The sequence below is a fragment of the Ochotona curzoniae genome, unplaced genomic scaffold (assembly GCF_017591425.1).
Source record: "Ochotona curzoniae isolate NIBS_2020 unplaced genomic scaffold, NIBS_Ocur_1.0 scaffold_2587, whole genome shotgun sequence".
NCBI classification, from domain to species: domain Eukaryota; kingdom Metazoa; phylum Chordata; class Mammalia; order Lagomorpha; family Ochotonidae; genus Ochotona; species Ochotona curzoniae.
This window is the reverse complement of record NW_024467096.1, coordinates 7,173,840-7,200,658: the sequence shown is the minus strand read 5'-3', so window position 1 is coordinate 7,200,658 and position 26,819 is coordinate 7,173,840. Positions and strand designations below refer to the sequence as shown.

Here is a 26,819-nt window from a genome sequence, read left to right as displayed (position 1 = left end):
TTATACAGCTCCACTCAGGCCAACATTTGAATGTAGCTCTCTTCTTCTATTTTGCAACATGGTCCTTCAACTACATTTAAAGCGTGTGTCAATTGTGTGTCTTTCATCAAAGGCATTTAATATGCATTTTTTAAACAATCAGGAGCAGTATCGACACGTTCTCATTTTATTCCCAATATTCTCAGAAGGAACATGGAATCCAGAGAGTGCAGCTGATGGTGACACTGGCGAGGGTGACTGTAATCTGAGTGAAGCCCCTGGCTGAGCCCCCACTTAGGCAGTGAGTAATGGGAGCTCTGGATTCATATAGCTAGCCTTTTGTTTCTTATCATCAGACACCAACAAGACATTTCACAACCTGAGTTAGTTTTCTATTAAACAAGACATTCTTCATTTGGTCTTAATAGCATTTCTCCCCAACTTCTCCCTGATATCAGGCCCGATTCGGTCTCAGGTACTTATTTATAGCATGCATAATGGACCAACACAATAAGAAAGTATTCTCCTTTTCATTCCAAACTCTCTTGCTAAGTACTGTCTACCTGCAGCTACATGTTAAAATGGAATGACAGGAGCAGGCAACTGGTGCAGGGTGAAGATGCTCAGCATGCTGAGAGCCTGGCTTCAAGATCCACATCCTCTCCAGACTCTGGCTCCCTCCTAATGCTCATGGTGGGAGGCCGCAGGTGATGACTGGCGTCGGGTCCCTGATGCCCATCTGGGAGACACAGATTGAGTTCCTGGGTCCTGGCCTCAACCTGGCCCTGCTCGGATGTTACAGGCACGTGCTTTTCAGCTGTCTTCTTGCCTTTCTCTCCCTTTACAATAAATAAGCATACATATTTGAGTGTGAATGACCAAGCATGTCCTCCTCTCCACCTTTCCGGTTTGTTCTCCATTCACTGTACATATGTCTAGGTCCTGCCATGGTTTCAAGAGCCTCACTTTGCCTGCTGCCCCCTCCATGCTCCACCTGTCAGTCTGGACAGAAAGTCACACATTGGCCAATCCCTTCTCTGTCAGTCAGTGCAGGCTATTCACAAATGAATGCAACACAACAAAGGTTTCATTTACTTTTCTTCACGTAGACAAAGTCACCTGCAGATCCCAGTGCTGGAACCCAGCTGGGTGGGTTGCTTTCCTCCAATCCCTCCCCTACCACCTTCTCAGCACGAGAAGCCTAAAGAACCTCCTTATTCCAAGGGGGTAAATGATGCTTTTCCTGTGTACCAAGAAAGAGGGAAAAGCTGAGAAGGGAGAGATGCACCAGGTTTTCAGAAGTTTCCATCCCCTTCCTTGGCTGCTGGAAACAGGCTGACGCTGGCATGGCAACTCCATTTGCCAAGGCTGTGACTTACCTACCTACAGCTGGGCCTGCAGAGGCTGCTTTGGCATTCTTGAGTGACTCCCAGATCATGCTACAAGATGCCTGGGAAAGGCCTGATCCCTCATGGTCAGGAAGCTGGCAATGCACAGGGGTGAACATGGTATGTGTCTGGAGGCAAAAGACAACCACGTTGACTTTTCCCCAGCCTGTTTGATTTCTAGGTGAAGCTTCTGAACATAGGGCTGCCAACTTTGTGCTCTCACACAGATGCATGTTTGATCCCCTGGGAGCCCCTAGACCTGGGCTCACTGGGAGCAGCTAGGCAAGCACCATCTTTACCCCTCAGCTTAAGGACCTGCCCTTTGTGATGTGGCCACATAGCATCCCCAGTCTTATTTTTCAAAAGTTTTTTTTTTTTTTTTGCAATTTATGTAAAGGGAATCAATTTAATGTATTTCATACTTACAGTTTGAAGAGCATAATAATTGGGATTGGCACCATGGTCCAACAGGCTAATCCTTCAAGCACCGGCATCCCCTGTGGGTACCAGTTCATGCCCAGTTGCTCCACTTCCCAACCAGCTCTTTGTTTATGACCTTGGAAAGCAGCAGAGGATGACTCAAGTTGTTGGGACCTTGCACTCATGTGGGAAACCCAGAAGAAGCTCCTAGCTCCCAGCTTCAGACTGGCTCAACTCTGGCTGTTGCAGCCACTTGGGGAGTGAACCAGCGGACGGAAAATCTTCCTTATTATTTCTCCTTCCCTCTGCAAATTTACCTTTTCCAATAAAAATATATAAAGCTTTTTTTTAAAAAAAGTATAAATATCCTTCCCACTTTGTCATTCCTTCGTCCCTGGCTCACACTTGATATTTCTAAGGGGAAATTTGTGTTTTGTAAGCCACTTGGTACTGGGACTTTCTTTGGCACTAAATAATACGATTTGCAAGGAGCAAACCCAATCTCCTCCAAAACAAGCTCAGGGCTTCCTGTTCAGAATTACCCTCTTTTTCCCCTCCCCACACTCTGATGCTGGCCCTGCCACATGGGAGAGCTCAGAGTAGATGCAGGGTCTCTACTTCATGTGTGATGTTTCAGTCATGATTATTGGTTCTTGCAGAATCCACATCTCACAAAACTGCCAGGTGACTAGGTGGGCCCCAAGGTTTCTAGAGGGCCATGAGCTTGGCCTTCAGCATGGACACCTGCATCCATCTTCCCCACCATGAGCACCTTCTTTGCAACACAGTCCTGTCTCCCTCCCACAGAATGTGCTCTGTGTGGGATCAATTAGCACTAAGTGCAGCAGGCCCTCCTCCACAGGTGGATATTGATTTCCTCTAAGCCAATGCTCTCTTAAAAGAGGGAAGAAACATGACCAGAAAAAAAGCCCATTTTTTCCAGGTGTATCCTTGGCTTGTGCATGAGGGGGTTGCTGGGAGCAAAGGGTGGAGGGACTCAGAGACTCAATGCAGACAGCAGGTGCGGGGAACCAGGAGTTGCAGCTGCAGGAAGGAAGCACGGAAGGACTGGGTAGGAGGAGGGACAGACTGCTGGAGGCTTGGGAAGGATTCTCACCCAGCCCCAGGGTAGAGGAGCACAAGAAGCCAGGAAGATAAGAAAGGAATTTCTGCACAGAGCCTCCCAGCACTCATCTAGGTTGGGTGAGGCCGGTTCATTTTTTGGAGGAGGGAATCCAATCACTCCAAATTTGCAACACCCCTGGGAGCAGGGGAGGAAGACCTAGATACTACCTTGGGCGGGGTAGGGGTGGGGTTGTGGTCTTCATCCACTCTCCCCACATTCACTGGACCTGGGTTCGAAGATTCAGTTTAAGCCTTGGAACTCATCCTGAAGGGTTCAGAGGAAGCCTTGCCCCTTCCCATAGGAAGGACCCTGAAACCCAGAAAGAGAAGGTAACCAGAGGCAAGGCAGAGTCCAATGTCCCTCCACCTGCACCTACTTCACAGAGACCTTGCCGGAGATGGGCCTGGGGAGAGGGGCGGACCTGCTCACCACTGTGCCTGGAACAGGGCCTCAGCAACGAGGGAGGACATGATGGTCACAGCCCTGGCCAGCCACGTGAGGGTCTGGACATCACAGGACCTCCTCCACCCTCCCTCACTCCCCTAGAAGCAATCTCTTCTCTGTCCCTTTCATTTTCTCCAGACTCCTAAACTTTGTGAGCCCTTCATTCACTTTCAGCGACCAGTTTGAAGAGGATTTTTACCAGAGGGTTCTAGGTTTTTTTCTTTCTTCCTGATATCGTCTTTCTTTCTCTCTTTCTCCTCCTCTCTCCAGTTCTCTTTTTAAAAGATTTATTTAAGTCTGAGATAGAGAAGTGGAGTGACAAAGGGAGAGATCCATGATCCTCTGGTTCACTGCTTAGATGGCTGCAAAAGCCAGGGCTGGGCCAGGTTGAAGCAAGGAGCCAGGAGCTTCATCCAGGTCTCCCTTGTGGGTGCAAGGGCCCGAGCACTTAGGCCATGTTCTGATATCCTTTTCAGGTCTTCTTTCTCCTCTCTCTGCAGAGACATATAAAAAGATCTCCCATCTGTTGTCTTTACCAACCACCCACAACTGGGTCAACTGAAGCCAGGAGTCTGGAACCCAACCAAGGTGTCCCACATGGATGGTCGAGACCCAAGTACTCGAGGTCATCCCCAGCTGCCTCCCGGGGTGCGCATTAGCAGGAAGCTGGAATCAGAAGCTGAGCAGGGACTCAAACCCAGGCACTCTGGATATGAGATGCTACTATCTCAAGTGGTAACTTAACTGCTGTGCTAAAACCTGCTTCCCGTCCACCCTCCCACTCCGTTTTCTTCAGATGTTGTGGTGATTGCATGCATGTGGGCCCTCTTACCTTTGTTGGGCCGGGCAGTCACGCCCTCCAGCTCTGGGAACCTGGTTCCCATCATTTCTTCAATAATAGTTCCCCAATCATGTTCTCAGCATCCCCTTCTCAGAAGTTCCTTTCAGGCAGGCGTGGGACCCTCTGACTTCAGAAACTCTGCCATCCTCCATTTTCTACTCAGTTGGCGCTTCTTGTCTTAGAGATTTCCCTGAATTTTTCCCATATATTGAATCTTGTACTTTGGCTATTTTTTCTCTTGAGTTCTGGCTGCTTCTGCCTGGGGTCTATAAGGTTCTGATTCCCGGCTTCCATCTCTTCTCAAGTGTCAGCAGGCGGCAAGCCCAGAGCAGGCTGGGTTGTCCCCGGTTCACAGAGGGGAACCCTGTTGATCAAGGTCAAAGTGGGAACAGGATGGGAACTCAGAGGTTGCTCTCCCATCCAGCCTTCTTCCACGGCAGCATGGCCCACTCACAGAAAAAACAATCTGATGCTAGGTGCACACTTAGACAGAAAGCCATGTGTGCAATTCCGGATCTGACAGGTCTGTTCCTCCTGTTCCTCCACAGAGAACTTTCTGGTATGACCATAGGGAGCCAGCACACGGGCTTGGGAGTCTGTGCCAACAGAGGCTGTGGCCAGAGTGGTGGTGCGGGGCAGGGCAGCAGTCACGGGTAAGGGTTGTTATGAAGCCCTACCCTTCAGGAAAGGATGCCTGGGTGGTATACAAGGCCCCCTCCTGTTCAATCCAGGCCCTGAGAATGCCACCCTCCACGAGGCTGCCACAGGCTGCAGGGTGTCTACTAAGGGCAGAATGCAGGGTGGGGACACCTCCACCCCTCAGGACAAGATGCAGGTGGGAGGAGGCAGGGAGCTGAGCTGGCCTCTGCGAAGCAGTCTGCATTTCGCTCCAGGCCCTTCCATCCTGTGCCAGTACTGGCCACTGTACACCATGCGTTCTGTTGAACACCTCCATCTGGTACCCCAGGCTAGCCTGGAGCTCAGGGTGACTCAAGGTCTGGCCCCAAGAAATGTGAGCCAGCCACAAAGCTCAGACCAGGCTATAGCTGGCGTTGCCTTCAATGCATTGTGATAGAATGGCTGGGCAGCAGATATTTGGATTCCAAGCAGCCTGCCACAGTCCATCTTTGGCCTTCACTGTGCCTCGCCAGAGTGGAGGGAAGGTGTGCTGATAGCAGATTTTCCTAAGTTTTGGCGTACTTGATCCCAAGTTGGAGAGGGATGAGGGAAAGCCTGCAGAGTCTGCTTTTCACCTGGACTTAACAGCTAGATGCAAATGCAAGCCTCCTTAGACACATGTTAACCACCTGTTGCCCTACACAGCTGGGAGCAGGAGTGCCATTCAGAGACCTGGCCCAAGCATTTGGCCTCCTTGCTTACACAAATGGACAAACTGGGTCCAGAGAGGGAGAAAGGGTTTGCCCAAGCACTTTCGCCAGGCCCAGCCTCCTGGACACACACACATGCCTTTCTGAAGAAAAAGTGCCATGGCCCACACAAGGCCAGGCAGCTGGCAAGCACGTTTCTGGCAATCCTCTGGGCTCACGGGATGCTACCAACACATGGGGGTCCAGGAATGCTGAAATCCATTTTGTCTCCTTTTCTGAAAAGAATGTATACTGACATGTAATGGTGATACACATGTATGGAGCATTGTATGATGATTCAATTCACATATGCCAAGTATAATGATTAAATCAGGGCAGCTAGCATTGCCCTCTCCTTAAATATCCACCCCTTCTTTGTGTTTGGAGCTTACACACTGCTCTTCTCTAGCTAGTTCTTCATAAACTACCGAGTTGGTTGCTATACAGCACCGAGAAGCATGAACACTTACCCCTCCTGGCTGTGTTTGGCATCTGTTTGCCAACCTTCCTCTCTACCACAGCCCCCAGCCCTTCCCAGCCTCTCACAGTCATTGGGGGTCTTCTCAGTCATAATGGAATCTCTCCATGCTACCCTCCTGTCTGCTTGGGAGTCCTTGCCAGCTCTGTCCAGCTCCAGTCTTAGTCCCAGCTCTGAGACTCTTAATTAGAATCAGCCAGGAAGAGTTCAATGGGGGAGAGGTGTGACTGAGTCAGAGCAGCTGCTGCACTGCCCTCCTGGATACTCCAGGTTGGGTGGGTGCCTGCTGGACCCACGCGCCATTCTTGACCTACTGAGCTGCCATTGGTCAGGAGATGGAAGCCAGTTCTTTGGCATAAATACATCTCTTGGAACCATTTCCATTTGGGGAGCGGATGCTGTGTACACATATCAGATGACAGCTATTGGAGAAATCAAAGCAGGGTCTGGAGCAGCTATTATTAGATTGTTTCATTTCTTTTTATAAATTTACTTTGTTTTTAGTGATGTGTACTATAAGACCATTTCTACTTAGAGAACTGGGGCATCTGTAGGGGAGGTTGGAGACCCAGAGCCTGCTTGGCCTAAAATTAGCTTTCCATGGGGTGATATTGACCATGGCCAGCCCCAGGCTGCCAAATGGCCAACACCAGGCTTCTCTGTACCCAGGACGATGGGTGGCTCAGAGGGCATGGCATTTCTTGTTTATTTTTAAGACCTAATATGCACTATGGAATATGTGCAAAATACAGAGCTACATATCCAAAACACATTAATCCAGTCCCTCATGTTCAGGCTTGTGTTACATGCACAGGCACACACTTGATAGTGGAAGTTTTCACAGGGCCAATTAAGCCCAGCACAGCAGGTAACTATGTTTGCACGACACTGACTCTAGGTGAACTGCAGTGAGGAATCTGTGCCCAGCACAGCACAATGTCTCAGGTCTACTCCATGGGAAATGTGGGGACCCCATGGTGCTGTGTTCTGCTGCAGTTTCCTGCTGAGTGTTCCTTGGGTAGAAAGGTCAAGGCCACTGAAGACAGGGCAGGGCAAGCTTCTGAATAAGGGATAGCAAAAGTAAATGAGGTCTGGTTTTGGCCATTTTATTCAACTAGTTCATTGTTTTTGTTTTTGTTTTTTTCCTTGAAAGAATAAAAACACTTAGAACTTGCTTGGCATAGCAAGTTAATCTTCTGTCTGTGCCACTGGCATCCCATATGGGTGCTGGCTTGTATCCTGGCTGTTTCTCTTGCAATCCAGCTCCCTGCTATGGCCTGAGTAGGCAGCAGAGGATGGCTCAAGACCTTGAGCTCCCACACTCATATGGAGACCTGAAAGAGGCTCCTGGTTCTGGATGGACTAAGCTCTGGCCTGAACTCGGCTGCTCCCAGCCTTGGTTCTTGCACTCTCTTACAAGAACTGCACCCTGACAGAAGAGTTCTTCAAGCTCCTTTATCAAGTCTCCCAATGGCAGATCTTGTGCACACCAGTGGGTCCTTGGCCCAGCCTTAGTCCACTTCCTGTCCTGGCAGGAATAATGGGCTTGCTCAACCAGCCCACATCCATTCTGTTTCTTACAGCCCAGTCACACCTGTCCATGCCCAGACACAGCTCCTGCTGAGACCTAGCACAGCACATCCTATACCCTCCCTGGTTCCCATAAGCACCAGCAGGTGCTGCAGTCTAGCCGAGTCTTGTGCACTCCAGACCCAGTCTACAACTGTGCTAAGGGATACTGCAGTCATGTCCAGCCCAGATCGTTGCTCCCATTCTGGCTCTTGCACTCACCAGTGGGAGCCACAACCCAGCCAGGGCAACCCTTTAGCTCCCCAACCAGGCCTGTTCCCAGCCACAGATCTTGCATGTGATTATTCTGATCCAGCTCGACATAGCCTGTCCCTTGTCTTGGCCTTTGCCATTGGATGCTGCTGCCTGGACTGTTACAGCCGCCCCTAGTCTCAGCACTCACTGGTGGTTGCTGCAGCCTAGCCCTGTCCAGTCTGCTCCATTCCTGGTTTTCATGCAAACTGGTAGGTGTGATAGCCTAGCCCTACATGACCTACACTCTAGCTTGGCTCCTGCACATGCCAGTGGGCTAAGGTTTGTCCAGCCCTGCCCAGAACCAACCCACACACTTGCCAATGAGTGGAACCACCTTGCCTGGCCTGACCAACACCCAGGGCTGAATTACATGCTCACCAGTGGGAGCTATGGCCCACCAGGAGTTTCCCAAGTGCCCCCACCAAGCTCACTCCCAGATCCAGATCTCATATGTGCCGGCAGGTGCTAGGCCCTTGCCCTGTGTATTTTGCCCCCTTTGTCCCAGCCTTTGTATGAGCTGGTGGATGTTGTGGCCTGGCCCGCTGCATACCCTGTTTTGGGGTGTACCCGTGGTGCTGCATTCTGGGCCAGGCCAGCCTGTTCCCAACCCCAGTACCCATGAGTGTCAGAGGGTTCCATGGTCATACCTAGTTCAGCCCATCACCACCCCAGCTCTTAAGCTAACCCTTGGAAATAGCAGTTCCATAGGGGTGAGCCTACATATCCCGCATAGAATCTGCCCTAGACCTGGTTCTCTCACATGCTTGTTAGTGTCATGATCCAGCCTATCATGACCCATCCCCTGTTCTGACTCTCAGTGGTGGGTACTGTGACCTAGACCTGCCAGGCAGACCCCCGCCCTAGCTTTACTTCACATTAGTGAGTGGTAGTCGGCTATAGTCCATGCTAACTAGCCCAGCTCAGGTCTTCCATGTGGGCTGGTGTGTTAGTCTGGCCCATCAAGGTCCTCCAGCCACTCCCCTCCGAATTGTCTGGTTTCAGCCCCCTTGCTTACCTGCAAGTATAGTGGTCTTGTCATTGGGAGTCCCTCTGAGGTCATTCCTCACCTGCAACACACTCCCTCAGTGGTCCTCCCTCCCCCATATTCCCTTGCTTCTTTTCCTGCTCAAGCCACAGTTCCTGGGCCCTGGAGTGCATGGGTTCCCCAGCCCAGCCGTCTGGCCCCGGCACATGTGCTGACCTGGGACAATACCCCTCCATACCCAAGATCCAGGCCCATTCAAAGTTCTCTAATCTCGGTCCACCAGCCCACCAGGGCAGCATGCTAACCTGGAGCTCTCCTCTGCCTCCCCTGACCCTGCCTAGGACCAAGCACCTGGGGAAAACCTCAGGATCACTCAGCTTGCCTGGACATGAGCCCCCAGGTCCCCCATGCTCCCGCCGGTGCTATCCCCCTACAAGCCCACACCCTCAATCCCCCACGAGCCAGTGGCCCCTGACCACCACCAGTGTGGGAATGGAGGCAGGAGAAAAAATGTGATTTTTAATATCAAAAGTATTCCCCTATACGAGTGTATCTATTATACACTATTTGCCCACTTATTCCACAATTTAAGGTGCTTGTGATCATTTTCTTTCCTAAAACTGCTGAGATAAGCACAATGGTGCACAACTCTCTGTCCACAACTTTCATGTAGTCTCACAATAAATTTTAGAATTGAAATAATCTCCCTGAGTTCATCACAGTTTGACCAATAGCATACTGATAATATTGATATTAGCAGTGCTTGGCACACAGCAGGCATTTGATAACTGCTAGCAATAAATGAGAAATTAAGTTACTAAGCGAGTAGACCGTTTCTTCCCAGTAGAGGGGTAGGCGGGAGGGGGCTGGCAGAGCTGGCAGCTCGAGCTAAGGACGAAAAGGGATGGGGCTGGCTTCGAAACAGCACAGACAGACCTTCCAGCACTGAGGAAAACATGGTTCCTTCCTTGGAGCCCAAGGCGATGATCCTGTCTGCCTGGGTCCCGGCTCAGATGTGCCCGTCGCTCCTTGTGGCCCTCAGAGATCTGCAGTGAGTAGAACCTGCATGTGACAGGTGGAAACTGTGAGCCAAGAACAAGTGACACAATCGCCAGCTTCCCAAAGATTCTTTATTAACTATTCTCACTCATAGTGGGGAGAGAGAAGCAAGTAAACGAAATTGAAACACCAAAAGGTGAAGGTCCCACAACACATTTCCTGCGAGGGACCTCAGCTGGGCTACACCAAATGGGTCACCAAAGGGTTCAAGTTCACAGCTTCCTCATTGGAAAACTCATTAAAGAAAAAAAAAAGCAAGAAAGAGCGGGCACTCTAATTTCTACTAGGGTCCAGGGTCTGGTGTGGGATGTGAGAATGTAATAAGGAGAAGAGATTTCTATTTAAACCAAGAGATGAAAATGCTTACAGGTCTACAAACAACACCCCCCAGGCCAGATCATGGTAACATATGTGGCTCCAGGCAGGTAGGTGTATATTGGTCAGGGGTGGGAGTTAAGAGGGAAGAGGAGGAGTGGTCCTTCTCTGTTCTTTGATGGCAGTTTGGATTCCAATTGGTTGCCCAGAGCTGGCCTGGTATGGAGGAACAGGGTTAACAACATGGGTTCTGGAATGGAGCTGGAAGACAAAAGCCATTACTTTTACTGCCATGAGACTTCCCAGCTGGCACCAGAGCCCTTTCCAAGCAGTTGGTAAACTTCATCCCGCTCTAAGTGTGCCTCATGAAACTGACTGAGCACCCAGCCTCCCAGGTGAGGCTTTGCTTGGATGATGGACCTCGGGTGGTGGTTGGATCCCTGGCTCACTTTGTCACAGCCCACCAGGAGCTCCTGCAGTTCTGCAAACTCAGAGCTCACCAACTTAAGTTACATTTATGTTTGGTCCAAGAGGTGGTGGTTCTTAGCAGGATCTCCATTCCATGGAGGCTGGTGGCAAAGGGCACCAGCTTTGTTCCTTGTTTCTCTTCAACACCTGCTTTTGAGTTTGCTGGAAGAAGCCCCCATGCTTATATTGGAGGAAGATGGCTGGAGTGCCAGCAATGGCCAGGGCCAGTCCCCAGAGTACTGGTGTCAGGATCGGGGCGATAGATGGGTGCACTCTAGCAGCACCTTCATCATGGTGAGGGGACACCTCCCTCAGCACCTCCACAGAGGTTCAAGCCTTCCCTGGGGGACCTGTCCCAGAGAAGAGCCCCCATGTCCCCTGATACAGTGGCTCGGGCACTAGTCCTCTGGGATGGGGGTATTGCAGTTGCCATGGTAGATCTTGACATGACCCTCACAGCGGAAGTAGGCGTCGAAGACGTCGCTGTAACCGTGGTCCCTCCACCAAGTGCAAAGCTGCCGGTTCCAGGTACAGTCCAGCACATGGAAGAGCTCGGGGTGCTCCATACCAATCATGGTGAAGAAGTCCTGGTCCCCCAGGTGGCCCCGGAAGTGGTACTTGTCGGTGAGCTGCTGTACCTGTGCTGGCTCCAGCAGGCGTCCGTAGAGTGGGGACTGACGCATGGCCTCCAGATTGAGCAACATCACCCCGCTGTTGAAGCCAGGGAGCCCCTCAGGCGGAGGACTTCCAACTCTGGTCTTGGGGTTCTCATGGCGGAACTGCCAGAATGTGTGCCTGGGGAGGGGAAAGGATAGGTTTTAGCCTGGTGGTGGGTGTGACACAGAGCCGTTGTAATTGTGTTCCCAGCAGGGATCCCCTTTGCACTCTGAGGGTGGGATCCACATCCCATTGCCAGCACTAGGGCTGCAGCCTGAACTCGGCTCTCCCCCTTCCTGGACTTGGCTCCTCCCACCATCCTATGACACTCCAGCATGACAACCATCTTTATCATCACAGTTGTCACCATCCTGAACTTAGGCTGGCTTAATTTCCAATATCTCAACTTCAGAATGCTGCGACTGTATACCCATGTAACCTTGCTGGTTTCGACTGTCTGCATGATATTCAGCAGCCCACAAGGGACTCAACACTTGATTACAAAACAGACTTGCTCTTGGAGGAGGAGTCTGCCCAAACTGGAGTCTCACACAAGTGATTTAAGCACAGGAATGGCAGGGGTGGCAAGGCAACCGTGTTCAACAGCTTGGGTGCTTTACATGCCTTTTAGTTTTGCTACATTGTCCACTTGTGCCAGGTTTCTGGAGGAGATGGGGCTGACATGACATCCTAAGACAAGGACCATTTGCATAGATACACGCTGTGCCAAGGTCTGCTCCCTGGCTCCACCCACTACCTCTAACAGATGGGTGATCTGTAAAGTAACACATCAGCTCCCAGCTGAGGCAACTGCTGTCTAGAGGGGTGATGTAACTTGCCCAAAGTCACAGAGCAGACACCGGACCCCGACACCTTGGCACTGTATCTGCAGTCTCCACGGAATGGAACTCCCCACACCTTGGCAGAGGAAGAGGGGAGGGAGAAAAATGGGTCAGCAGTTTCTACTGATAACATGGGAAAGATGTGAGACGATCCACCCAGCCTGAACAAGCCTTAGTCATAGAAATTCAGAGAGACAGAGACACAAACTCAGACAAACAGATCATCCATTTCCCGTTGGGCTACCCTAAGGCACCCAGGCTCCTGGGTCTTGGCCAGGAAACAGCCAGGAGCCTGGAATTCATTCCCACTCTTCCATGTGGGTGGTGGGGACCCTATTATTTGAATCATCATCTGCTGCCTTCCAGCATGAGTAGGAAGCTGGAATAGGGAATAGAGTTGGGACTCAAACCCAGCCCTGCAGTATGGGGTTTGGGCATCCCAAGTAGAATCTTAACTGCTGTGCCAAATGCCTGCCATGGAGTCTAGAGCAAGCCTGCCCCCTGAATCTCCCTAGCTTTCCATCTGGTGGGCATTCTCTCCAGGATGTGATGTCATGAGGGGTGAGGGTGGAGAAGGGGCTCATCAGGATACCAGCTCTCTTCTTTTGAACTTTCGAAACTCTGAGCCTAACAGACCTCTTTTCTCTATAAAGTCCATAGCCTTAGGGTACTTTGCTAGAGCATTGGAAAAGGGACTAAAAGACTTCATGCGTCCCACTCTTCAACAAGTTGGGGTGCAGAGAGGCCCCTCTACCAGCAACCTTACTGACTTTCAGCCTGTCTGCAGCAGAGTGGTCTGACCCCAACCTTGCTGGGTGCAGCAGTGGGGCAGGCGAGGACAAGAGGACAGGGCGTTACCTGCTCCCGCTCTGCCCTCTCCCCACCACAAGCAGGTGTGGTAACCCAAATGGCCCTGGGAACTTGATAGCAGTGCTGGCACTCCATCAGGACAGGGAGCTTAGAGAGAAGCAGGGCTACACCGGTGCAGGCAGAGCATGCTACAGAACAACTTTTGTTGTTTGCTTTTGTCTTAAATTCCTTTCCGTGTACTGACAAAGTCCTCCGACCTGTCCAGGGCCAGGCCTCAGGTGGTTCCCAGTGAAAGCCCACCCATGCCTGAGGAACCTGCTGAACTGAATTTCTCAGCTGACAACTCCTTCATCCTGCTCTTCAGCAGTCTGTATGCAGCTCCAGGTCTCAGGAACCGGGAGGGCACAAGGTGCTTTGGCTCCTGCCTGCCACACTCCCTCCCCTCTGCTGGCTGCGCATCTTGCCTCTTTTTGGTGCCACTGTCAGGGTAGCTATGCAGGAACAGCAGAGAAGAACAGACTGGGCAGGAAAATGACCACAACCCTTCCTCAGTTATTGCAGCAAGTAAACAGTGAACCAGGGACCAGTACTGTGGCACAGCACATACAACTGCCATCTGTGGCACCAGCATCCCATAGTACTGGTTTGAGACCCTGCTACTCCACTTCAGATCCAGCTTCCTGCTAATGCAAGGGGAAAGCAGCAGAAGATGATCTAGTGCTTGGACACCTGCACCTATGTGGGAGAATGGGAAGGAGTTCCTGCCTTCTGGCTCTGGCTTGGCACAGCCCTGGCTGCTGTGGCTATATGGGGAGTGAACCAGCAGATAAGACATTGCTCTCTACCCCCTACCCCTTCTGTAACTCTGCCTTTTGAAAAAACAAACACATCTTAAAAATGATTTCTATATACAAATAATAAAAATAAAACCAGGGAACCAAGTGGGAGTCCATGTAGAATGAATGAAAATTTGGGACCATGCAGAAGGATCCTCCCAAATCTGCCTTCAGCCATCAGGCACAGCTGCCCTCTACCCCAAGAACAGCAGAGCCAGGGACACCTCTCCACCCCCAGGTCACAGGCAGCCCAGTCACCAGGCCCCAGGTAGGATGCTCAGCTCACACCCTCTCTTCTCCATGGAAGCTGCGATCATTCCTAGGGCCTTTTGGGAGACAGAATGCCCGACACACCACACTACCGGCACCTGTTAGTCATGCACTGTCAGCAATGGGCAGGACCATTCCATGGGGTGGCACCTTGGATCAACTTTGAGATTTGGGTTCTAAGTCCAGGCTCTGGCTAGAACCAGATTTCCTGCCTCCAAGTTCCCACTGGGGCAGGAAGTACCCAGCAGACTCCTGGATCTGTCTTCTGTATCAGCTCATCCTCACACTCCAGCCAGGCTTCCCTGAGAACCTGGGCCTGCCCGACACCCACACCTCACTTGCTCGTATCATTTCAATTCTCTGGTTCAATTCTATGGTCTGCACCATCTTCACTCCACTGAGTGGGGAGTGGAGGCTCTGGGAGGGAGAATCATGTGTTCCTGGGCACACTGCCCTACTGTAGGGCTGAGCCCAGAGATGAGGTAGCAGGGGCAGGAGGCTCAGCGCTTCTTCAAAGAAGGCCAGCAGGGTACAGAGCCCAGGGGTGGCCTCAAGTAATGGTGTCACGGCACGTGTTCACAAAGGGCCCAGATCCAGGAGTTTGCTGGGTACTTCCTGCCCCAGTGGGAATTTGGAGGCAGGAAATCTGGTTCTAGCCAGAGCCTGGACTTAGAACCCAAATCTCAGAGTTGATCCAGGTTGCCACCCCATCGAATGAGTCCAGGGTGTAGGGCCTCTTCATAGCCCAGCAGTAGTGCAGCACCTGAGCTCTGTCTCTCCCAGGCTTGCCAGAGCAGGGCTGAGGAGCCCCACACTGTGTTTCAGGGTGAGCTCTTTCCATCCCCAGACCCCCATGCTGAGGGCAGCTGCTACATCTGTGCTGCGGCTGTAAGTTCTGATGAGTCTAGCCCAGGCGCAGAGAGCAAGTATGGGCATCTGTCCCACTGAGCCCTTCCACGTGGAGCCCTCCTCCCATGGAGTCCTCTTCCTCAGCCCTGCTGGAAGCCAGCACAGCACACCTGGGCTCTTGGCAGAGGTGTCCAGTGCAGAAAGGGAGGTTAGGGAGACAGCCCTTGCCCTGTTCTCTCCAAGTTCCCAAAGTCCCAGGACTGTTGCATCCTGGGCATGCACAAAGTAGGAACATCTGATAAGAAAGGGCAACCCCTAGGTTAGTCCAAGATGCACAAAGATCCATTCTTGCTGATTAAGCCTTCCCTCACCCTTGGGCTAAAGTCTGCTAGGGACATGGAGCATTCCTGACCCCGCCTGCCCTAAGTTGCCCCCCTGACTCCCCGCCACTGGCTGGCCAAATCATTGCCCTGAAGTGTCTTGGGAGCTGGCTAGCAGGCCTTGGAGTCATTTCTAACCCCCCTCCCCTTTTCTATCATTCTCTTTAGGAAAGGCAAGCAAGAAGAATTCACCAAAGTACTGTGTCCTCCTGTGAGGCTGGCTCAGCTCCCAGCCATGCTGTCACTCAGATCCTTGCCAGAGAGCTACTGGCAGTGTCAGGCTCACTCAGGGAGGCCCTGCCCATTTTTCCCAGGAAGAGTGGTTCCACCTGCCTCTCTGGGGGGACCACAACCAGCCCAATCCCATCAGACAAGCACAGTGGTTAAGGGCTGCACTATCCAAGACCCAGGTCCGAGTCTTAGCACCACCCCTTTCCAGCAGAGAGCTCTCCAGTCACCACCCTGTTCTCAGAGCTGTAGTTATCCACAGAGCCAAGAGGATGGAATCTTTTTCAGAGCTTGCACATGAGGCAATGCATGCCAAAGAGAGCCTGGCACTGTTACTAATTCTTACTGAAATTCTTACTGAAGACCCACTGTGTGCCAGATGCTGGCTGGGGGTGTGGGGAAGGAGGCAGCAACAGGTAAGGTAAGGTAGCTCTAATTCCTTCTTCACATACTTGAACGCGAGGGATGCAGACTGGCCGAGAGGCAACTGCAATTCCTGGGAGAGAAGAAGGTAGATGGCCTGACAGGGATCTCAGAGACCCTGAAGGGAAGGTCACATCCCAGAGTTAGGGCTCAGGGAGTCTCCTGGAAGGACTTGGGTTGAAATCCAGAGTTAAAGAGAAGGGCAAGGCAGGTGCAAAAGTGAAGTGAGAGAGGGTGGTCCCACTGGTGCAGGGCAGCCGGACAGGCTGGAGCAGCTGAACTGGCTGGAGATTAGGGCAGGTGCAGCAAGGAAGGGGCAGACCTTGAAGGACTTGCAGAAAGGCAGCCTGTGTATGCAGAAGCTCGCTCCAGCAGGGGTGGGCACAGGCTTGCAGGCAGGAAAGAAGTGAGAGAGGGAGGGAAGGAGGCAGAGAGCAAGGGACGCAGGGCAGGTGAGGGCATCTGTGGCGATATCCCAGAGAAGAAGAGGTGGGAGGATTCAGGGGACATTTGGCAGCTATGTGATTGGCCTTGAGCACAAGGGGCACAGGAGACAGGGGGGCTGTGAATCCAGACACAGGACAGATAGCCACAGCAACCGTCACCACCACGAGTGTACACTGGGTGACTGGGCCGCACCCCAACTCTGGGCCTCATTCTCTCCTGCCTGGATGGCAGGGAGACATGCTGGGCCTCTGCAGTTCCTAACACAGAGGACGGTCTCTGTGCTCATTTCTTCCTGCCACTGTGTGGGCTGGCCAGCCTGGCCCCATGGCATGCCAACTTCCTCCCAGAAGGCTCTAGGCCAATCAGCCTCTCCCCTGCTCCTGCTAGCCGCACATAGCTTCAGGGCTTACCCCTGCCTTCCTTCCCCATGGGAAACACTGGTTTTCTAGGGAAATAATCTTTCACCCTTTGGAACTGGAGTTGGGTTCCTCCTTGGATCTGAACTGCTTGCAGATGGTGCCGCCCCTCCCCCAATCTGCCTTGCTGGGGATATTTCTCAGAATCGGAACAACTAAGTCTCTTGGTGTCTTTGGGCCTCAAAGGTAGCTCAGGTATCTAACAGGTGTGCCTGGAGCCACTTAGAGAGGGCAGAATAAATGCAAAAGGTGCTCAGGCTTGGAGCACTTGGAGCCAACAACTTCCCGGCTTGAATGGAAGCAGCATCCAGCCACATCTGCACTGATTAGGAGCCCATCTTTGAAGACCCAATCTGAGCCCAGACTCACACATCCCAGCACCACCAAGGGGACAGGCTGGGTGCTCTCTCGGGATGGCAAGCCCTTTGGCGAGGCTGGGAGGTCACAAAGCACCAAGTGTCCCATGCTGGCCTCTCCCTTTCCTATAGCTTGGCTGGAGGGAAAGGCACAAAGGATGCACCTTGGGAAGGAGGCCAAGGCAAAGGAAACTAGCTGTCCAGCAGAGCAAGTCACCTGCTGGCCCAGCCTGCCTGCTTGCCTGCTTGTCTGTATCCACTGAAGGTACACTCACACCCCTCACCCAGCCAGCCCTGCCATGCTCCAGGCTTCCTACCTCACCGTCTGAGTCGCTGGCCCTGGGCTGACAGAAACCTGCATGCATGCACACACTCCCAGGAGCCTGGGTCCCCAAAGCCACACACGGGCCTCAGGACAAGAAAAGATGGGCAGTCCATCTTCAGTGAGCACTTGGTGGCATCCATCTCTAACCTGGGCCTCCCTCCCTGTTCAGCACAGTCATAAGTAAGCCCCCCAGACCTGAATCAGAAGACAAAGCTAGTCTTATACGGTCTCTGCTGAATCCAACGCCAGCTGGAAGAGACTGAGGGATCCCCCCGACATGGGGTCAGCCCATGTCCAGCAGAGACACATGTGGCCAGGGAGGGAGCATGTGAGTGATGGCAGGGAGAAGCACTGCTCAGAGCACTCTGATTGGGGAAACTTGACATAGGATCCCTGGACAGTGCTGTGTATCCTGAGCACCCAAAGGCACACACATACACATGAGCACACACAGGCATACATGACACATAGCCATGTACATGCACATGTAACACACATTCAGACACACATTCCCTCTGCCTTCAGGAGGAACCTGTTGTCCAACTTCTCATCTAGCTGAGATCTTCCTGCCTCAAAAGAGGCATGTGTGTTAGAAGCGAAGGATCATTCTGTAGCTCTGGCCCTTTCCTGCCAGGCCCTGGTACTTCGCAGCTGCTACCTAAGCGGGACTTTGCATTCCCTTAACTGGCAGCTAGAATCAGGGCACAGAGACAAGAGTGGCTTGGTTCTCACACAGGGTAACTCCTCCTCCGTGGGTTTACCACAAGTAGAGTGATGGAGACCACAGGTGCCCATATAGAGTCGGGGCTGTTCAGCCTTCAGAACTGAGATGGAACCAGAACACCTTCCCCCAAAGGTTAGGAGAGATGCCAGTTCCCAGGATTTGCTTTGAGGCTAAAAGACAGAGGTGCAGGGCCAGGGTTGGGCTTTGGGTTCTGGAAGCACCACTCCAGTTGGATGTGTCTGATCATCAGCTGAGACCTCCACCACGGGGCTTGGCTTCCCATGTCTCTGCTGTTGCCAAGAACACAAGCAAGCAAGCAGGTGGATTCTTCCACGCCCCTGGGGTGGCTACACCCCCTCACCAGACCAGTGCCATCTGCAAGGTGGGGAGACAGGGCCTGGAACAGCTGTCGGTACTGAACTGGCTGTGCACATATGTGTGTGCAGATACTTCCATGTGCATGAACTCACACATACATGTTTACATTCACTCTCTCCACCCCTCTCTCTCTCACACACACACCATCAGCCTGTATCTACTAAATGCTCATTACATTTTAGACACCTTCAAAACAAATGGTAGGAATGATCTCAATAAATCCTTGGAAAAGCTTCACGCTGCAGCTTAGGACACTGGCGATCACAAAGGCAAACATACACACATACAAACACATACACACATATGAACACACACACACACGCACATGCACTCCCTGCTCGGAGTGTTCCCAGGTTTGGACTGCATGAACTCGCACCAACCTGTGAGCCAGGTATATTGCCAGCACGCCCCCCCCCCCCCACACACACTCTACAGAAGAGAAAACATAGGCTTACAGAGCTACGGAGTTAGTCAAAGCCACCTAGCTCGGAAGTGGGGAAGCCACCTAGCTCGGAGGTGGTCCCAGAGCCTCCTCATATGTCCCTGACCTCTCAGGGCATGCAGAGTGTCCTGGGAACACTGCTGGGACACAAAGCATCCCAGAGCACCTGCTCAGACATGGTTCAGTTGCTCTTGCTTCCTCAGCGGAGGGTGGTGAAGAAAAAAAGATCCCCACACAAAGAACCACGGAGAGGGAGCAGCCAAAGCTTCGGCCCAAATGTTGCAGACAAAGATTGGGCCAGGGAGAGGATCAGAAAGGTCCAGGAGAGGGAGACTGCATTGCAGTGGAGGAAGGAACCATGGAGTCCTAAAGGCCCCTAGGTTGCGGGGTAGGTGGTGGGGAAAGGTGAGGGAGGAGGAGAGGCAGCAGAGAAATGCCTAGAACAGGGAAATTCACGGATAAGGTAAGCAAGTAGCTTCGAGGGTGCCAGGGACTGGGTGGGGCAGGTGAACAGAGCTCATGCTCAGTGGGTACAGTTGTAATTTGGAGAGATGCAAACAGAGTGTGGAAATGGCTACACAGGGTTCTCAGTGGAGTCTGTGTCACTGCCTGTACCTTAAAAATGGTCAAAATGATACAGCATTCACCACTAACAGCAAGGAGGAAGCCTGCCTTTTCCTAGTGAGCCAGGACCCACCTTACAGCTGAGCAGTCAAGGCCTCCACCAGTCCATGGGGAAGGCTCCTGGAGCAATGCCACAGCCTTCCTCAGCACCAACAAGGCAGCCAGGCCAGCATGCATCACAGCTACCTGCAGGGCTGCCGGGCCACCTGCCCTGTGCACCTGCACTGCCACCTCAAGCCCATCTCCTTCACTGATTTACAGACCAGAAACACACACTGTGCCTGGAATGCCACCTTCTCACATTCCCCCGGGGGCATCCAGATCCCCCTCTGTTGCCCCCAGCAGGCTGCCACCCATGCCTGCAGTGCAGCCGCCAGGTTCATGCCCTCTTTCCTAACATCACCCTGTCCCCATTTGTGTGCTTTTCCAGAAATGCCTTTAAGCTAGGCGGGTCCTAAGCAGCAACCTTTCAACACAATCAGCCCTCAGGATATAACTTGCCCACTGAACAGCTCAGGGAAATCTGGGCAAGATCTTATTATAAACACCTTTTTGATGACGACCTTTCCTGAAGGAAAGTGACAACACCTAACCATGGATTAAGAGAAAATATATGCAAGTGGGGCACAGCCATAACAGTGCCTGGCAAGCGGAGTTGAATTATTTTCCCTTGTATGCAGGCTAGAAGGGTCCTCTTTTTAGTTTTAAAGGTTTTCATTTCTGCATCAATCCATGTCCCACAACAGTGCACAGAAGCCCTGGGACCCTGGCTCCTGGTTTGGATCAGCTCAGCTCTGGCTATTGTGGCCACTTGGGGAGTGAACCAACAGATAGAAGATCTTTCTGTCTCTCCTTCTCTCTGTAAATCTGCCTTTCCAATTAAAAAAAAAATAGATCTTTAAAAAATCATTTGTGCAAAAATGTTTGAAATCTTCCTATACACATTTGTCATACATTTTCAAAAACATTTATGTATTATTTCAATTACTCCATACATGCCTGTGGCAGCTGGCACTAGGCCAGGCTTAAGCTTGGAGTTGGAAACTTAATCCAGAACTCCCACAGGGCGGCAGGGACTTCACTACTTGAGCCGTTGCCGGCTGTCTCCCGGGGTGCACACTAGCTTGAAGCTGGCAGTAGGAGCAAAGGCAGGAATCCAACCAAGAGGGAAAGTGGGCATCTTTCCCAGTGTCTTCAGCGCCTGACACCTGCTCCTCCATGAACTTCTTAAAGACCCTCACATTTCACATGGATCTTGACATACCAGCCTCCTCGACTGAATCTTTTGAGTGATTCAGGCTGCCCAGGAAGGAACTGGTATGTTAAGTCTCTCTCCTTTTATGGACCTCAAGCATATCCACCAGAAGTTAAAAAGCATGGACTTCCTGTTCAGACACCAGATGACTCCAGACACCACTGTCAATTCTGGCAGCTATAGCCAGGTGTGTGTGTGTCCGTGTACACACACGGGCCACCAATGGAGGCGGAGGTCTTCTATAATCTTCAGCTGGAGTCTGGAATCAGAGGTGACTTCAACAACCCAGCAGAGGTCCTGTGGCTATTCTACCTGAGGTTGTACAGCTGTGAGTGTCCCTGGGCACTCCCAGCCTGGTGGTCTCCCCTTCCCCTTTCTGGGTGACACCTCCAGCTGTCATCAGTGTTTCCCACTTGTCTTATTGCCCCCTGCCTTAGCATCATTACACCTCAGTCATGGTAATGTCGTCTCTTGACCTGCAGCATCTGCATTTGATTAAGTATGGGCCTCCTGGTTGATTCTGGCAGTGCTTTATCACTTAACTATCAATTGGAATGCCATAGGTAAATTGAACTCCTATGGATTAGAATGCCATAGGTATTAAACGCCTATGGAAAAATAATGCTGCAAATTCAGTCTGGGCTCTTTATGGCCAAGTGCCCAAGCAGGTATTAATAGAGTGATACTGAACAATTGATATTGTTACTTTCATGATCATTCTAACAGTCAAACATCACCGTGGAAACCAAGGGCATCCTTGTTCCTACTACCTGCCAAGCACCAGGATGGACAGATTGGATTCCACACACTTTCAGAAGGTTCTAGCCCCAGCCCAGCACTGCACACCCCCATCTCCTGTGATAATTAGCAGTTTCCTTTTCTCCAGCTTCAAAGTGGTGCTTAACTCTCAGGGGCTGAGATCCAATCCGGATGGAGATGAGGGCAGGGCCTGGAGATGGTTCTGGGACACCCATACAGAACTGGAGTAACACGGGTAGGACCCCTGCTGGCGAGGTGTCAAACTGCAGCTTCGTAGCTGGATAAGGCAGTCTCAGTAGAGATGCAGAAATAGCAACCCAAGGGGTCAACAGGCGCCACGCCCCCTTTCCACTCATTTTGACACTCTCTCCCAGCTGCCACCTCAGCCTCGGCCCCAGCAAGCTGCACAGGCTCCATCCCAAGACCCCGGGTCCTCCCAGACCAAGGGCTGAATTCTCCAAACCAGCTCCTGGAGAGGAGGGGGCATTACGGGAGGGCAAGGAGACACATGATGCCCTGAACATCTGGACCCCGCACCCCAGATAACTACTCCTTGCTGGTAATAAAAGCAGAGGTTCCTCTAAATTCTTTTCTTTTGGCAACAGGATTAGACAATAGAAATAACTCCCAACAGGAGTCACTTGCTCTTCACTTGGCAGAGTAGCGGGTGCCTGTTTTGCCTTTCCTGAGATGACCTGCCACTGACAGCTTCACTTTGGCCATACGGAATACTGTGTCTGACACCACTGACAGGGACTTCTATGGCTGGGGAGGAATGCCAGATGCTACCCTACTCACCCACTTCACCCCCTCACCTCAGGCTCCCATTTCCAGCTGGTGACCAAGCCCTGGTAGTGTCGGGATTTCTCATCACCTCAAGAGGCAGGTGTAGGAGAGATGCCGATCATGGCTTCAATGAGGGAAACAGACAAGCCTGTGTGGAGAAAGGGCTGCCGCCCAGCAGGAGTCTCAGGTACCAAACCCAATCTGTGGAGTCTTCACTGCCGCCTCCCAGGGTCTGCACTAGCAATAAGCTCGAATCAGGAGCCAGGGCCGGGATCTGAATTAAGGCTCTCAGGAGGGGAAGGTAGGCAGCTCAACCAGATTTTCAAGAATTTCAATTCAATTCACAGTGATGACTGAAAGATAGAAGTGAGGGGGCAAGGAAGAGGGAGTGAAAAGAGGAAGGGGGATAGAGGGAGAGAGAGAGGAAGGACTGAGCTGGTCCAAGTGCAGATGGGCTGATGTGTACATCACCTGCTGGGGCAGTTCTCCAGGTGTATGCTGGTGCCTGGTGATTCTTACAAGAAGTGCACCTGTCATCGTGAGCATCCACAAGACAGGTAAAGGGACATTATGAGTGTGATCAGATGTGAATATCATCCTGACTCTCTGTCTCTCCCACCTACCACCATAGGTACTGACTTAGTTTACAAATAAGCCCATACGTTGGTACATATGTGTGAATATATGATATATAGATATATTTATTTGAAAGGCACAGTTAGAAAAAAGAAGAGACATAGAGATCTTCCACCTGCTGGTTCACTCCCCAAATGGATACAATGATTAGGACTGGTTCAGATTAGGAGGCTGAAACTCTATCTGGGTATCCCACATGGGCGCTAGGGGTTCAGTTACTTGGGCCATCCTTTGCTACCTTCCCAGGCACAGCAGCAGGAAGCTGGAAGGGAGGCAAAACAACTACTACTCCATATGGAACTTCAGCTAATACTCATATTGAATGTTGTCACGGCAGGTGGCAGCTTAACTGGCTGCACCATGTCCCAGTCCCAGAATCATGTATTTTTTTCATGGAATCCTCTTCTGTAGGGCTGACAGTCAAGGTAGCCAACATTTACTGTCCTTGGAGAACTTGGACCTGGATGATCTCTGTTGAATCACAACAGAACTTCGAAAACTATTTACTCAAAGGTTTATAGGGAGGCAAAGTGTCATTACTACCAGCTTCTTGGTGTGTGGGGATGGGCAGAAGAATTTGCTCATGCAATTGCTGGATCTTGGTGCAAATACCGCGTGCCTGCTATATATGCAAAGCACACACTTGCATCAGCTATAAATGGCTCAGGAACTCATTGCTTCCACAGTTTACTTGGCACTCATGCATAAATGCTGCGCGAATGAGGTGGGTGCTAACAGCAATCAGCCAACAGGCACAGTCAGCCAGCTGCAGTGAGAAAAAAGACGGTTATGATCTTTCTGAAAACCAACAAGACCATCTGGACCCAAGCAGACGACCCAGGAGCTAGGAAACATGGATCAACCAGGCTTGCTGCCCTCTCGGCTGAATATCCAGAATATTCCTCCAAAGGTATCTGGGAACAGTGCCAGAGAGTGGCTGCTTTTACTCCTTCATATGGAACCCTGAATTCTGCTGAGTAGATTTGTTTGTTCCCAAAGCACCTGTTGCCCCCAAACATAGAGCCTGAGGCTCCAGGGGTGACGGTTACTGGAGAGCTGGGAGACACAGTCTCCAGCATCCCAATTTCACCTGAGCCAAATGCCTCTTTGATCCATTCCATGTGGTAACTGAGTGAGGCTGAGCACCTGCCCTGCATCCTAAGCCAGGATCCAAGGGGGAGACAGGGAGGGCTCTGGATGAGGTGTGAAAAGTGCACTTCACTGAGGCAAGGCATAGTTACTCCCTCCCTTCCCTGTCACAAAGTCAACCCTGGCCTCTCAGTAGTACTGAGCACCCAGGCCAGGTCTGCAGGCACAACCAAACTGCACCACCGCCTGCTGGAACTACCTGTCAGCCACCAACTGAATCCCCTCCCTTGTGTTCCATCAGACTCCAATCGTGGGGGCTCCCCAAGCTTCTGAAATACAATCATCTCCCAAGGTCACAGGTAGGCATGATATCAAACATGGCATGAGGGATGACGCGTTCCTGCTAACTATAACACTGGGAAAACATCCCTGTGGATGTTTGATAACAAAGACCAGGAGTGGACACGCCACCTGCCTGACCCTAAATGAACAGCACCTGATGCACACATCGGCACATTCCGTACACAGCCAAGCAGCCTATTGATCTAGAATCAAGGAAGATGCAGCACAGACAGAAATGGCGTTGGGAACCGTGAGCAAGGCAGTAGCTTCTTATGTGCTGAGAGCACAGGGGTCTTCCAGAAGGTGCAATGGATTCCTTCTCTGTGGAAGAGGAAGAAGTTGCTCCAAGGCAGGGCTGCTCCTTGCAGAAGAGCAGAAACAGGATCTGCCTAGGTGGAGAGGGCCATTTCCAGAGGACCAACCTTCCCAAATTCCATCTGTGAAAATCCTAGCTGAGAGCAGGTGTTTGGCACAGCAGTTAAGTTGCTGCTTGGGATGCCTGTAACCCATACCATAAGCCCATACCTGGGCTTATGTCTGGGCTGCACTCTCCATTCCAGCTTCCTGCTGATGCACATCCTGGGAGGCACCAACGATGGCCCCAGGGACTTGGGGGCCCTGTCTTGCAGGTTGAGTTCTGGGCTCCTGGTTTCAGCCTGGCCCTGCCTTGGGTATTTACAGAACAGGCCAGTCAGTGGAGTTAACTGCCTTAAAATAAAACAAAACCCAACCTTCCCATGGAGGGAAAGCAGCAGGGAGGCAGCTCACTAGTAGCTGGAGCTGTGGGTGTGAATCAAGGCCCGCCCATCATAAACCTCAAGTGCGGCACCGCAAGAGGAGGCGTACAAGTTGGGAATGCAGTCATGGTCAGCCTGAACCCAAAGGTCACACTGCAGCTTCCTGCTTGTCAGAAAAGCAGTTGCTGTACTTTCTGATCCAACCTGCACAATCCCTGGACCTCTGCTTCCGGCATCCATTCTTTAGATTCTGGAAGAGTCTACAGACAGCCGCAGGGCTGAGAGCAGCTGATTCTAATACATTCTGGGAGTCAATGTTGTAAGCGCCTGACTTCAACACGAAATCAAATATCCGGAGTGTTCTGTCTCCTACACGGCTCACTGGCTGATGACCCAGGCCTGATAAAATCACACCAGCATTGAGGCTCAGGAGTGGGGTGCAAAACTGGGAGCACTTGCTTTGCCCAGGGCAGGAGAGTCATCCCCCTCCTATGGCTCTGCAGGACAGAGTCACGCACAGGTGGGATGATGCCAGGGGTGGCACGCAGGCCAGGTAGATCACTGCCAGGGTACAATCTTGGTTACCAGAGGGTGATGGAGGGGTGGCAGGTGATGGGGGGTGGAGCTGGGGAAGTGGGGCTCTTCCCCCCATACAGGGGTTTTAGGAGGTCACAGGGACTTGGAAGCCCAAACAACAAATAAGTGTTTGCTGGAGGTGGGCTGGCCAAGGTTTGGGGTTTGGAAGTAGGGCAGGGAGACTCGGCCGCATTCAGAGGTTCTGAGACTGAGGAGCACCCATCACCCAGGGGAGAGAGCCACCACGTGCTGCTAGGTGATGTGTTCTTTCAAGACCCAAGCTGGGAGCAGGTGTGCTGGGAATTGGTTTAACTCACCAGGCCAGATCTGTGGGCAGAGCTAGGAAACAGAGTGGTATCCCCATTCCTGGGCAAATGCTGCTTAGATGCTCTTTTTTCATAATGCTTGAAGCCAGGGCTTCCCACTGTGTACTGTGCACAGGCATACACCCTACCTACCCCTCCCGGCTGATGTCCAGGATCCTGTGTTGCTGATCTCAAGATGTGGAGGACTTGCTCTGGGCCCCAGGGGAGAGAAGCAGCAAGACTGACCCACAGGCCAACCTGCAAGCAGGCATCTTCAGGCAACTTCATTTTCTGCCATCTCCAGGGATCCTCTATCCTGGGGGAGACTAGCATGTAATTTCCCACTCCTGTGGGCTCAGAAGCTGTGAGCTCTTGGGTGTCCAGGGGTGGGGTAGGGCAGGGCCAGAAGCAAGCATACCCTTGCTGGCCTGCCTGACCCAGAAGGCCCAGTTTCCACTCTCTAGAGTCCTGGGAGATATAGGGCAGGCAGGTGCAGGAGGAGGAGGGGCAATTCCTGTAATTGAGGACCACATGCAGCACACTCAGGCTGGCTGGGAGCCAGAACAGTACAAATGCAAGTCGCAGCCAGAAGGCATCCCATCTACTCATCAGCCAGCAGGTACCAGGCAAGGA

The 26,819-nt window shown here is 51.9% G+C and overlaps 1 protein-coding gene across 2 annotated transcripts in view; it reads right to left on the bottom strand.

Annotated features, from left to right (window-relative positions):
• Positions 1-9,341: 9,341 nt before the first annotated feature.
• The window catches only part of XXYLT1 (xyloside xylosyltransferase 1), a 129,138-nt gene continuing 111,660 nt past the window's right edge, over positions 9,342-26,819 (bottom strand). The window contains exons 4-5 of one of the 2 annotated variants that reach the window (XM_041003106.1): positions 11,333-11,489; positions 9,342-9,914 (exon numbers count right to left, since the gene is read on the bottom strand). In XM_041003106.1, the coding sequence (XP_040859040.1) occupies positions 9,891-9,914; positions 11,333-11,489 (181 nt within the window). In that variant the 3' untranslated portion in view covers positions 9,342-9,890. Of the gene's footprint in view, positions 9,915-9,963; positions 11,490-26,819 lie in introns of those variants that run through there. The other variant, XM_041003105.1, reaches the window with a different exon arrangement.